General features: G+C 45.8%; 1 protein-coding gene and 1 pseudogene across 4 annotated transcripts in view; one reads left to right on the forward strand and one right to left on the reverse strand.

Annotated features, from left to right (window-relative positions):
• The window catches only part of Arhgap26 (Rho GTPase activating protein 26), a 786,446-nt gene that overhangs the window by 489,788 nt on the left and 284,368 nt on the right, over nt 1-12,290 (forward strand). For all 4 annotated transcript variants that reach the window (XM_063277362.1, XM_006254660.5, XM_006254663.4 and 1 more), the window contains one exon: nt 10,898-10,993. In XM_063277362.1, coding sequence (XP_063133432.1) covers nt 10,898-10,993 — 96 coding nt within the window. The remainder of the gene's footprint in view (nt 1-10,897; nt 10,994-12,290) is intronic.
• Cox7c-ps2 (Cytochrome c oxidase subunit 7C, pseudogene 2) lies at nt 3,524-3,693 on the reverse strand (annotated as a pseudogene).

Consider the following 12,290-nt stretch of genomic DNA (forward strand, 5'->3'; position numbering starts at 1 on the left):
TCTTTGACATTTCAAAGCTCTACAGTTATTTAGGTAAACCTCTCTGAAGACTTCTCTCAGGTAGCAGTATTTGTTTTCCCTTTACACTATTCATGAAGAAAGGCACAGAAAGAGACAAAATGCCGCCTCCTTGACAGGTCTCTGGTAGAGGTGGTGGCCTTCCGATTCGAAGATGTTGGCTTGAGTTAATACATGGGTTCTGTCTCTGGAAGCTGTGGACAGGCAGAGCAGGGCCGCTCCAGTTTTTCACCTCCTGGATTTGTTTCCTGGCGCTGTGTCCTGTCTTTAATTTATTGGCAAGGCTTTTCTTTTACTTATAACCCTTTCCAAGAAGGACTGGATTTTGCTGGAAGGTTATCACTGTAATTTTTCAGATGGGACACGTCACCCTCTTAATCTAATCGAGCCAGCACATCACTGGGAAGACATCATTTTATTTGGGTGGTATTAGTTGCTATGGTTATTTGCTGAGGCTAACAGAGTCTGCGTTCCCTCAAACAGCTTTTTGAAAACTGTTCTCTCAGAACAACAAAGAGGTGCACCTTGCTGTAGGATATATATTTGCAAAAATATTCTCACCATCAAGCAAAGAAGGAAAAAACAGAAAAGAGTCTTCAGTGGGATCTCTGAGCTCTGGTTCAGTCCTTGGTTTTCAAACGAGTTCTTTTCAGTTGTGTGTGTCAATCAGCAGCTCAAGCTGGGTTCAGTGTGCGTAGTAGCTCCAGGAGGTGCCTGCTATTTCTGCTTATGACACAGGTACCATTATATTTGCAGCAGCCTAAGTTTTCTCATGCCACCATCCTTTCAGAGTCTATTGAGATCTTTCATGTCTCGAACCATTGTGCTATAAGGGCAGGCAGCTTTGCTCTTTGCTTTCAGGTCTTATTCGGGAGTCCAAATCCTAATTCAGAGTATGGTGCATGGGCAGACCACATGCAGGCCTATAGATTCTGGCTTGCAGGACTTCTGGTTCAGAATACGAATTTGGAAGATACCTTGGTGGTTACAGCATCGCAGACTATGCATCACCAGATACCCCACCCTGGAGGGAATGGCTTTCCACAACTGAAGCTGAGACTGGAGACTCCAGTCAGGGCCTCACGCTTGCTACTTCCCTGCTCCTGTTGAGCTTCTCACAGCAGTTCTGTGGCACTGAGAGAGAAAACTTCTCTGCTCTCTGGTTTTCTTGGTCCTTCTGGAATTCTCATCCTTAGTCTTATTTCCCTTCAGACCATTGGTCTGACCTGTAAGCTCTCATTTCTCCCATTTGCGACAGTAGTCCAGGTGGTCGCAGAACTCGAGATTCCCCCGCTCCAGTCCTAAATTCATCATCTCCTTTCTAAAACATACATATCGAGGGGAAGTGTGCAAAAGCCTAGCCTGCCCTAGAAGCCCAGTTACCCCAGCTTTGTTTGTTGGCCTGGTCCTTTTATCCATCCAATCTGGGGCTGTGACTGTCCCCTCCCAGGAAATAGACAAACGTGATTTGATGACACCCCCCCCCATTCCACCTCTCCTGCATTTAAAGGCCCACAAACTACACTTGTCTATCAGCTTGTTTTTATATACATTTTTTTTAAATCGTATTAACTTTGGAGGAGTGTGTGGCATACCAAGTAAGTAGCTTATAAACTGTGCGGAGTTCCAGTCTCCAAATCAGTTCTGCCTTGCTTTTCATCTGGGAGGAAATTGTAAATTTGTACATGTTTAAAATTCTCTAAGTAACTGAAGAAAACCTTTAAACTCTCCAATGAATTTGTAGTAGTTCACTGGAATAGGGTTATTGGGTTACTTTGGTGAGCCATCGAGGCACACACGTTTAATTACCATGGCACTTAAGGTTCTGTTTTGTTACCCTCCTCTCTCTAACTGACTAATGGAGTTTTGCCCATCTCTGCTCCTGGGCAGGAAGGTAGATCAGCAGCTGTCTTGTGCTAGGCTCTTTCCACTTCTAATTCCCAGGACACCTCTGGGAAGTACATGTTGTCCTTCTGCTTTGTAGATACTTGGACACTTGGAAAGGTTGAGTAGTTTGGCTGAAGGCAGAGAGCTAAGAAATGGGAGACCTGGGTTTGCATTTGCATTTATGGAACCCAGCAAGTCAAACCCTTGAAGAGTGTGTGTGTGTGTGTGTGTGTGTGTGTGTGTGTGTGTGTAACAGAGAGAGAGAGAGAGAGAGAGAGAGAGAGAGAGAGAGAGAGAGAGAAAGAGAAAGATGAAGAAGAAAAAGAAGAAGAAGGAGAAGGAGAAGGAGAAGAAAGTGTGAGAGAGAATATGTGTGTGAGAGTGGGAGGAAGGGGAGAAAAAGAGAGAGATAGAGAGACAGAGACAGACACACCCCGAGAGATTAATTGATCTGTACTTGAACATCCTGGAAATACCCTCTGGTTTTTTGTGCCCTTACTGGGTTAGTTTTTAGAATGCATTTCTTTGTTTCTAACTAACCAAATACCAGTTTTCCTTGAGGGACTTTTCCTTGCACCAACTTTCTGTCTCATTGTACCTTAGGACAGCGTGCGAATGTAGCGAAGTACAGTACCCCCTTCTCAAGTCCACTTCTGCCTCATGGCTGGGCTCTTGTGTCGTTGACCTGATACTGATGGAAACACTTGATGCCTTGGTCACAGCATCAGCAGATGTTTGCTAAGCACTTGACGTAACACACTGTCTTTTAACATCTTCTGGGTGGTGGCTATAATTAAGAGACAGAGCCTGTGCCTATCACTTGTGTGGCCCTAAACAAAAATAAACCCTTAAACTTCCACCCAGCATGTTCTTAATTTTATCATGTAAAAGTCAGATCATGCGGCTTGGTGGTTAAGAACACTGGCTGCTCTTCCAGAGGTCCTAGGTTCCTCACGGTGGTTCACAACCATCTATGATGGGATCTGAGCCCCTCTTCTGGTGTGCATATAGACAAGTAAATAAAATATATAAAAAATAAACTACAGAAAATTAAAAGGTCAGTCATTAGCATTTAGCCTCATGGGGAGAGCATATAAAGCACATATAAAACAAATAGACATATTTGTGTAAATGTGGCAGCTCATATTAAAGCATAAAAACTAATAATACTTGGAAATATAGGCATGCTTACATCCGTCATCATCTAGGCACATAGTTCAGTTAATCTAAGGGCTACTGATCTTTGCTAAGAGGACGTTGGGCTTTCAGGAGGAAGCAGAGTTCCTTAGTCGTTACGTCCTCTCTTCGGTGGCTCTGCATGCTCTTTGTACACAGGTCCAGTTGGAGAGGTGCCTCTGTCTATAGCTCTCCCTTGCTTTGGTTTCCTGATCTTACAGCAAAGTAGGATATGGCAGAGTGGGTACCATAAATCAGAGTTCTGGGGCGCTCCTTACTAAAGACTGCATCAGCATTGAAATTTATCTCCTTACTCTTTTTTTAATGTCATTAGTTTATTTGCAATTTTTTTCCTAGTATAGGAGTTCAAGAGTTTAATCCAGTTTTCAGATTACATCTCTTAAACTTTCTTCATTCTGTTAAAGGGATGAATTAAATATCCTTATTTTTTAAGTAGCTGGTGCCTCATTATAAAGCAATGAACATAACTTCCAGATCCAAAGTACACAATCATCAAAGACACTGAACATGACAAGTTCTTCCCGGACTCTCCTCACAGTGGCTGCAGTGGAGCACGGAGGTGGTGAACCTCTGGGTACTCTGGGGAAACATGCAGCTGTTAGGAGTTCTGTGAGGGATGCAGAGATGGGAGGAAGGCTGAAGAGATGGCCGTACCACCCCACTGTCCTTTCTCCGTGACCTTGCTATTTAGAGCGGCCTTTATGTGAAGGCTTGGTTCTAGTTTCTACAGGGGACAACATCTAGATTCTGTCAGTTAACACGGAAGCCCTTCTGGTGACTGACTCGGACCCTGCTTTGCAGTCCCTTTCTGTCTGTCTACCTGACTGTTTCTGACTGTTTCAGTTTGTTTGTTTCTGTGAGTTTTTGTTCCATTTCTACTTCAGAATACCGTCCTGAGCCTGCCTTCTGCCCACAGCTCTTGTTTTCTATACATCCAAACAAGACTCAGACCAAGCAATCTCCCCCGTTTCTCTCTTTGCCCTTTGTGTTGCTGCTGTCCCCTGTGGCCCAGCTGAAGTAATATTCCACTTGTACTTCTGAGGCTGCCCCCCCCAAACCGTATCACAGTTAGAAATCAATAAACTAATATGTAGTCATAGCTATTTTGATGTGTATTAATGTAGGGAATTTGATGTAAGTAGAATTTATTCAGTTCCCTCATCTTGGGAAGAGCCGCACCCTTCCTCGTTTCACTTGATTTCATTTCCCTAATCAACTACAGTTGAGACTATAGCCCCAAACCCAAGTCTGCTGGTTAGCGCTGGCTCTTGCCTCACTTAGGAAATACAGATTCTGGGAATGGCTTTAGGAAATCACACAGGTGGATAAAGGAGTAGACATGATTTAATGTGGTTGGCGTACGTGCTTGGTGTACAGTCTGCTTTGGTGAGAGGAGAGGTGTTCCAAGTTGATCCTAACTAGATCTGGAAGAATAATAGGCCATTCATTATTGCAGTGACTCATAAAATATATCTCCTCCATAATATTCCAAGTAAGATCCACTCTCTGAGTATCAGCGCATCTCTTCCCACTGAAGGCCAGGATCCCCCCTATAATTGGAACCAAGCATCCTCAGGATACTTCCCTTCAGGTTAGCAAGTCTTCAGCAAAAGGGTCACATCTTTCTCAGTTACTGTCCGATGTGGTTGATCGCCACCTAGTGGGCATAGGCATGCATCACAGACTCTGGACGAATTCTTTCTTGTCTGGTTCCGAGATTCAACATAGTCTTCCTTGCTGATGTAACGGAGGGATTCAGGATGTAAAATGGCATTTAGCAAAAACCCTATCGCCTTTTCTCTCCATGTCTAAGTACACTGGAGTGGCTGTAAAATACTGTGTTCTGAGCCTGGGAATCCTTGTCTTCAGTGTGGTTTCTGTAAGAAGGACTCATGCTCTGAGAACTCTTATACTGTTGACTTGAGGCTTAGGGATGTGTTAGGGCTAGCATGTGGCTGTGATTGGCTCTTAGTTTGCTTCTAGTCACTCTTTCCAGGTCCTCGGTAGAAAGTTTTATTTACTGCTCCTGCTGAAGGTGGCTCTCCCTCAGCCTTGTGAGAACTGTCTTCGTTGATAGCATGAGAGGAGGTGGTCCCATATTAGTGCTAAGCACATTCCGTATACATCAGGCTCTACCTGGTTCCCATTAGTCAGGAAACTCTTACTGGCTTACTTAATCGCCCACCCACATCCAACATGGAGTTGGAAGTATTACCTTCAGTGAAGGCTGATGCATCTGTGGAGGTCTCCACTTCCTTCGGTCATTGTTCCTTCTGTGACTCCTGTTCACAGCCAGGCTTGAGCTGAACTTTGGAGAGATAACGGAGAGGCACCAAGGCACACTATCCTGCTTGGGTAATACTCACTACTTTAAGGCACATCATAGGGTTACATGAGCTAATGCCAAGTTTCTATGAAGGAGGATTTGTATAGTATTCATGAGTCGAAAATAGGTCAGATTTGTGTTAGTTAGAAAAGCCAATGGAGGCTTCTTGAAGGAAGACACTTCTGATCTGGAGGCAGAGTGGCAGGAACTGTGCTGTCCAGGGCAACTGGAACCAAGATCAGGAGGTGGCAGGTCACATCCTCAGGCTCTTTTAAGCCTTGAGAGGGCTTCTGGTCTCTTCTCTGGCTTTCACAAGGCTGACACAGTTTGATAGAGAACTTGCCAAGGAAGTAGATATGGGGAGAGCAGAGAGGAACCTGGGGCAAGCATATAGGCCAGTAGTAATATTCATTTGGGATACAGGGCCTTGAAGGCAATGGGAAGAACCGGCAAAACTAAGAGCCATTCAGTATAGAATAGACAAGGCTGGAGACAGTTCTTGTCCATGAGATTGACAAGCAGGTGTCAACTTCCTCGCTTTTGGCTGATCTTCTTAGAAAAAAGAAGGTTATATGGGGGGAGAGCTTGATTTTGACTCCTTAGAACTTCACTTATGGATGAAGAGGAAGAGTCAACAGCAGTCCCTGAGGACCCCTGTCTCTCTTTCTCAGTTCTCATGGTGGGTCTTCTCTGGTGGCGCTCAGGTACCTGTAAGCTGGCCTGCGCTGCCGTGTCCAAACAAGGCAGCACAGCATATTTTGGAGGCGACTGCCTAGGGACCCGAGACATCCTTTCTATGTTATGAGATGAAATCACTCAGGGAATGGCTTCAGAATCATTCCAAATGCAGAGTGATGGGGCGGAGGAGGGGAACCTTAGCAAGCAAGGCCTGGGGACTTTGGTGTTGAGCTTTCTGTAGCCAAGAGGGCAAATCCTAACAAGTTCTTAGCTTAGGAGTCTGCTTTTAGGAACTACGATCACCTTCTACATCTGGAGAGAAAGATGTGGCTAGAAATTCCTAAGATAGTTAGATGCAATTGAGTAACGTTGAGGGCACAGAAAGGCAGCATATCTACTGAAATGAAGTGTAATTATAAGGTTACCTTGAGTCCTTTATTATGTGGGTGTATACATGTGTGCGCAGTTACCTTAAGTTTTACCCAAGGAGGGAGATTCGATTGACTGTGCTTTCACTGATACAGTGAGATTAAGGTGGTTTCCCAAGTGTTTGGAAGACAACCACACACCTCCTGTTCTAGAGAAGCATCACCCTTGTGTTCAAGCCTCTTGCTTGCTTTGCACAGGGGTATTTGCTGAGATAGAGCTTGGCACGCTCCGAAGGAGAAGGGCACCTTCCTCTGGCCCGAGTGAGTAGAAGGTTTTGGGAGAAATTTCTCAAAAGTCCAGGTTTATAGCTACTTTCCTGTGCTTATTTTCCTCACCTCCTCGAAAGCCTTGTGTTTCTCGGATGCAGGCAGCGCTCATTTTGCGCAGCCCTGCCGGCATCCTGCCCTCCTGCAATGGCAGTTACACAATGTAAACATCACCGACTCTGGCTCCATGCTGCGTCTTATGCTGCCTGAACAGGAACCAGCAAGGTTATATGAGCAGGGACCAAGCACCCAGCCCAGCTCCGGCCCTTCATTCCTTTTTACTTGTGTGTTTGAGCCTTGTTTACATGGAAGTGAAAGCCCCTTTTGAGAGCTGTATGCCCAGAGTGATGATCTACACCAAGATATCTACTAAGAAGCAGTGATTTGAGTATCTTTACATTATATTGTCACCATTGTCCCAAATACCACAGAGGGGCTACATTAAGGGGGCTAAGCAGTATGGAGTCCCTATCTACTCCAGGGACCTTAGTTTGGGGACCTGATGAGTCACAAGTATACGGATTGCTGTTGGACATCCCCAGGCTCCGCCAGTGACAAACACTTTATGACTAATCTGGGGTCAGTTAACATAGCTAATAAATAGGTAACCCAGGATTTGAACCCAGGATCCAAAGCAGGCTGAGGTAGAAGCAAGAGTTTGGGACTGATCATTCTATAACTTGTGTCTTAGAGCATGCAAGTGGAGAAGAGTGATTCCCTTGAAAAAGCTGGAGGTGCCTCGTTTCAGGCCAGGCACAGATTCTAAGCAAACCAAACAATAGGTGTCTACTGTAGTTTCCCTGAAAGGCTTCTCTACTAGGTCCAAGGTAAGCTCCTTCCCAGGTTCCAGGCTCTGGAACCCTCATTGCATTCAGCTGTCCTCCCTGGACTCCAGCCCTGTATTGACTTCAGACAGCTCATTACCTCATCCTCCACCAGGCCCAGATCTAAGCCTCCCATCGGCTATGGGCCACCAGACAGTGAAATCAGGTTACCCTGTGCCTGTAACCTGGCAAGGCAGCACGCCTTTAGAAGGCCCCACAGAGGCCCCGTTGTTCCGTACAAGCTGATCCTTCATCCTTGTTGGCAGCTGCTGGCAGTGCAGCCTTTCAGGTGCACTCTGGGAGCATTCCCAAACCCAGTCTGCATTTCCCTCTCTACTTGGTTGAGGTGGGTGTCAGCATAACTCTTTCTCGTCCTGTTGGGGAGGCAGAGGATTGCTGTGCAGAAAGTGAAGTTGTCCTTGTCATGCACTCTGCTCGGGCCTTATCTCGTGAGTTCTGGTCCAGGGCACATCTGGACCAAGCTGTGACCGTGCAGTCACATTCACATTTGTTGTGCTGTGCTCCGGGGCTCCCGGGGTCCTTCTCCTCCACTTTGAAATAACTTCCTTTCGTTATTCTCTCTTGCCTGTCCAGAGTCTTGAGTTTCTTTCCTTCCCACAGTGTTCTGACTTTGAGGCTTGGCAGGAGTGAACTGTGCTCTGAAGGAGACCCTCTGTCCAAGAGGCCACTTCTGATCCAAGAGGCCATTCTGAGAGAAGCCTGGCTCCCCGCAGCTGTCAAGTTTGGACCATTTATTAAGGAAAGCGTCTGTACCAGGGAGGGATTTGGAATTGGATCCTGTGTTCTTTTCCACCCTAAGTGCCTCCTATTGTGTTGGAGAAGAGTGCTTTGCTTAGGACTCATGTCACCTGAGCTGTGGGAAGAGGGTCTGGGATCTATTCAGTAGCATGAACTCCAGACTGAGAACAGCAGCATCCCATGAGCCCCATGACCCTTTACTAACAGCTCTGGCATGGAGCAGACCCTAGGGCTGGGTTTGTATATCATGCCCCTTCGTCGTTTGTTCAGCAAACGCCAGGCAGACTGCAATGCACATAGTAGGAGAAGAGACAAGTCAATCAAATGATGGGAACCGGCAGTTTTTTTTTTTTTCCCCGGAGCTGAGGACCGAACCCAGGGCCTTGCGCTTGCTAGGCAAGTGCTCTACCACTGAGCTAAATCCCCAACCCCCAGCAGTCTTAACCTTAAGGGAGAAAGTGGAAGCAAAATAGGGAAGTGCTGAGGGTCAAGGATTCTTTAAGAAAAAGTTGTTTGGAAATTATAATGTAATCACCTCATTTTCCCCTTTCCTCCTTGTTTTCTCTCAAATTTATGGCTTCCTTTAATTACACGCACACGCACGCACACACACGCATGCGCGCGCGCGCGCACACACACACACACACACACACACACACACACACACACACATGGGAATTTGGGAGGGTTGAAGAACTTGGGCCTTGTCTGTAGTTGGAGGAGGAAGCCAGGTGTGTGTGTGTGTGTGTGTGTGTGTGTGTGTGTGTGTGTGTGTGTGTGTTGTCGTCCGTCTCTGAAAAAAGCTATAGATAAATACCATATGACCCAGCTATACCAGTCCTTGGGCATATGCCCGAAGGACCTGGCATCCTGCAGTCTATGGCTACTTTTTCAACCGTGTTCATTGCTGCTCTGTTCCATAATGTCTAGGGAATGGAAACAACCTAAATGCCCTTCAACCGAGGGAAGGGATGCTTTTATTTAGCAAGTCACGTTGATCCGGAAAGCCAGAACCTCCCATCTTATTAAATCCAGGCCTCGTTACCAGTTGTGCCTCCTCTTCCCCTCCGCTGGGAGTTTGAACATAATGCCATTTCCTCTTCAATGTGGGAAGCCTGGATGGATGGTAATTTGAATGATTAACCTCATCTGCAGGAAGGCTGCATGTGGAATTAAGTTAAGCAGTCTTGTCTGTCAGGCCACTTAAATGTACCTTGGTGATTTTATGCCCTGAACAGAAGCCGAGGGCTCAGGAAGGATCATTAGCTTTTATTACTGTCTTCAAGGAAAGTTTAGTTTTTAAATTTGACAAGGGCCCCAGAGAGTCTTCATTATAGATACCATGTGTGGGGTTGGCTTCTTAGGAAAATCTCAGTAGAAAACATCAGTAGGGCTTCGTTCTTCTGGAGATTGTGGAAACTGACTCAGATGGAAATTTGTCAAGCTGTGGACTAATGAGATTGGGTCTGGGAGGGTCAGAGAACTCGGGCCTTGTCCTGTCTTCAGTTGTGGGAGGAAGCCAGGCACACTTAGGCCTTGAAACAGGGCAGCATAGACCCTTTCTGCTTTCTCTTTTGGATCCAGAGTCACACTTGGGGGCAGCTGTGCTGACCACATGGAGGGCTTGGCAGCACGGACCTGTAGGCTACAGGGAATGATGCTGTTTCTAATGTTGCTTCTGAGCCAGGCTTCCTCCCTGGTCTCCTGACGTGGCCATTCTTAGGTGTCACATGGAGATGAGATGACTCAGTGTGTGGTTATAGAGAGCAGACATAGGATTAAAACTTGTATTGAAACATGCATGCATGCATATATACACACATGCATGCATACATACATATATACATACTTACAAACATACATACATATGTACTTCCAAACATACATGCATCCATACATACTTACAAACATATACATACCTATGTACTTCCAAACATACATGCATACATACATACATGCATGTATGCATGCATACATATATACATTGTGGTACAGGAAACGAAACCCAGGGCCTTGTGCATGCTAGGCTAGCACTTTATGACTGAACTGTATCTCCATCCCATAAGATTTGAATTGTTAAAGCAACTACAATAAAAAATATTAACTTCTAGAGCAAAGCAATACTTCACATATAAAATATTAACTATTTGTATAAAGTATAAAAGTATTGTTGTATAAACAGGTATTTACTATTTTGAGTTAGCATTTCTTCTATGGTCTCTGGAACAAACCTTGCTAAGTATATACAGAAGGGCTTAAAGGGCAATGGGGGCTGGAGAGGTGGCTCAGGGGTTAAGAGCACTGACTGCTCTTCTAGAGGTCCTGAGTTCCAACCACATGGTGGCTCACAACCATCTATAATGGGATCTGATGCCCTCTTCTGGTGTGTCTGAAGATAGCTACAGTGTACTCATATATAATAAATAAATAAATCCTTAAAAAAGTGGGGGGCAACGAGTAGAAAGGCCAATTTAATGTCAATAATTTGTTTTCCTCTTTTTCTTTTTTATTAGATTTATCTTCAGCAAAGCGGAAGTTTGCAGATTCCTTAAATGAATTTAAATTTCAGTGTATAGGAGATGCAGAAACAGATGACGAGATGTGTATAGGTAAGTCATAACCTTACGGAAGATGAGAACGTTCACCCCAGCAAGCCTCTTCCCAGGCTAGGAAGCCCGTATCATTAGTCAGGTAGAAATCCTGCAGGAAGAACACAGATGTATGGGTCAGGATGGGGCCTCTCCCTGCGCTGGCCTCCTCACCATTCAGTGGCAGAAGGAAGCTGGAGTTCATATGAAATGCTCCTTCCTACCCTCCTTCAGGGTTCTTCTGGCTGATCTTGTGAGCCTCCCCGTTCCCCACTTAATACAACCACAGCACTAAGAGTCAGTACAGATGCGGGACAGTGGATCAAGGTTACACAGTGTAAGCTAATAGACTAAGACCGGCACTATGTGTTAGTTGATTTTTCTTTTACTTTAAACCTAATTAGCATGCAAGCTGAACTTATCTCAAGTTCCTTCGTTTGAGTTTTGTTTCTTTAGTTTTTTTTTTTTTTAAATTTCATAGATTTGATCTCGTGGCTTTCCATTGTAGTGTGGTAACAGGTGGCTGGAGTCATGTAACTGTCACTGCCTGCAGGGCAGGAGCTGGGCTCAGTGGCTAGCTCCCTTTGTCACCACCTCTCTCTAGTTTCTTTACTGAGAGCCTGAGGTGAGCTCTTCTACATCGCCATGCTGCCCTGCTCCCCTCCTTCCTGTCCCTGCGCTCTTCTAGAGGCAGCCCTGCACAGAGCACTGGCCCGGGCAGCCCTGCACAGAGCACTGGCCCGGGCAGCCCTGCACAGAGCACTGGCCCGGGCAGCCCTGCACAGAGCACTGGCCCGGGCAGCCCTGCACAGAGCACTGGCCCAGTCAAGACTCACCACGTTGCTCTGTCTCACAGTCTGTTTTCTCCCCTTACCTTGGGCATCTTAGTTGATGCCATAAAGGAGCAAGAATTAAAAAGAAAATGGGGCTGGAATTGTAGCCCAAAGGTAGAGCATGTGCTTAGTGTAGACTCTGGGTTCAATTTTTAGCACCAAAGAATTGAAAATTGAAAAACCTAACATTGTTCATTAGCCCCTTAGTTTTGCTTGTTTGCTTGTCCGTTTTTTTCTGAGTCTGTTGCCAAGCAGAACACCAGGATTTGAGTATGAGCAAAGGCCGCTGGGCAGTACTGAGAGCAATAAAATGCATCCTTGTTGTAAGTCAGCACGGCCCAGGTATCTAATGTTCGGGGCTCTTTCACTAAGTGCCTGTTGCCTTCATGACTGCTGTGCTGCAGGCTGCATTCGATCAGTGAGTGGCTTCAGAACTCGAGGAGAAGGCACCCAAGGAGATGCCAGAGATGCAGCTTCTGTTGCCC

The sequence above is a fragment of the Rattus norvegicus genome, chromosome 18 (assembly GCF_036323735.1).
Source record: "Rattus norvegicus strain BN/NHsdMcwi chromosome 18, GRCr8, whole genome shotgun sequence".
Lineage (NCBI taxonomy): Eukaryota > Metazoa > Chordata > Mammalia > Rodentia > Muridae > Rattus > Rattus norvegicus.